Consider the following 1,439-nt stretch of genomic DNA (forward strand, 5'->3'; position numbering starts at 1 on the left):
AAAATATCCCCTTTAATAGGATTTAGTTTTCAATGGCAGGAAGAAAAATCTAGTGGAAGGAGGTGATAAGGTGAGACGAAAATAAACCAGACAAAATAAATGATGATGGAAAATGATGTGGAAAAAACCAAACAAAAATTAATCAGACGGAAATTAACCATGGAATAGAATCTATCAAGTCCCCTTTAGGAGTAGAGATGAGACCATATCTCATTGTCACAGCGCTTCAAAATGGCATATAAAGTTTTTGGTGCCTGCTCCACCTCTCCAACCATTTCATCGAACAGGAAGTAGCGCCTCCATCATCATCATCATCATCATCATCATCATCATCTCTCTCTCTCTCTCTCTCTCTCTCTCTCTCTCTCTCTCTCTCTCTCTCTCTCTCTCTCTCTCTCTCTCTCTAGGGGTACACTCGTGGGGTCTGTTGCCTTCTCACTATCCACCAACCTCACTATTGCTAGCCCCCATCCCTAATCCCTATGCGTCTACCACACCTTCTATCCCACCCACACGAACACAGAGACCCCTATACAAGAATCATGTACCACTCATGACCTAATCACACACAGATCCTTCTCACTCCATTTCCCTAGCTTCGAAGAAGAAGCTTTCTTCCCGGACAAAAGTGCACACACATCGGTCTTCTCGATCGTAGCAGCATCCTTGTTGTTACGGCCAGGGTGTTGAAATGGCAACTGCCGCTGATGCCCCGGATCTATCGCTCCACATCAGCCCGCCGTCACCAACCGGCAAGGCCGGGAGCGGCCGCGGGGACGAAATGGCCATCTCTGCGGAGTCCACAGAGCTCTGTCTAGGGTTTGACATGGCGACTGCGCGACAGCCAGGCGAGGTCCGCAATGGCCACTCCGATCTTGAGCAGCGGCTGCACCAACCTAGCCAGATTCCGAGATTCAAGAAGAGCTCCGCTGACAGCCAGGCGGGCTCCTCCGGCGGTGCAGCAAGATCTGGGAATGGTGGCAAGAAGAGCTCAAGGGCTCCAAGGATGCGGTGGACGACGGCGCTCCATGCACACTTTGTACAGGCGGTCCAGCTCCTTGGCGGCCATGAGAGTACGTTCATGAAACTGGATTCAATTTTTGTTCGTTTTGTTGTTTAGATTAACTAGCCGTGCTCGTTGTTCGAAACGGTGCCTCTTGACAATCACACGGCCCAATTTGTCTGAATTTTGAAGATGGTGCCGTCTTATTGTGGCCTCGTTATCTGAATGTTAGCATAAGTGCATGTGCTATAGGGTTTGCAATATCATTTGGATTTCGGGTCTGTCTGTGTTCCAGCATTAATTAAGCTTTATATATTTTCCATCTTCAAGGAGCAACACCGAAATCAGTCTTGGAGTTGATGAACGTGAAGGATCTCACACTGGCTCATGTCAAGAGCCATCTTCAGGCAAGTCATCTCTCTCTCTCTCTCTCTCT

At 48.4% G+C, this 1,439-nt stretch overlaps 1 protein-coding gene across 1 annotated transcript in view; it reads left to right on the forward strand.

Moving 5' to 3' along the window:
- Positions 1–457: 457 nt before the first annotated feature.
- The window catches only part of LOC119289115 (probable transcription factor RL9), a 6,088-nt gene continuing 5,106 nt past the window's right edge, over positions 458–1,439 (forward strand). Inside the window, exons 1-2 of the mRNA XM_037568531.1 lie at positions 458–1,073; positions 1,334–1,410. Of these exons, the coding sequence (XP_037424428.1) occupies positions 692–1,073; positions 1,334–1,410 (459 nt within the window). The 5' untranslated portion in view covers positions 458–691. The remainder of the gene's footprint in view (positions 1,074–1,333; positions 1,411–1,439) is intronic.

Source organism: Triticum dicoccoides, chromosome 4A (assembly GCF_002162155.2).
Source record: "Triticum dicoccoides isolate Atlit2015 ecotype Zavitan chromosome 4A, WEW_v2.0, whole genome shotgun sequence".
Classification (NCBI taxonomy): domain Eukaryota; kingdom Viridiplantae; phylum Streptophyta; class Magnoliopsida; order Poales; family Poaceae; genus Triticum; species Triticum dicoccoides.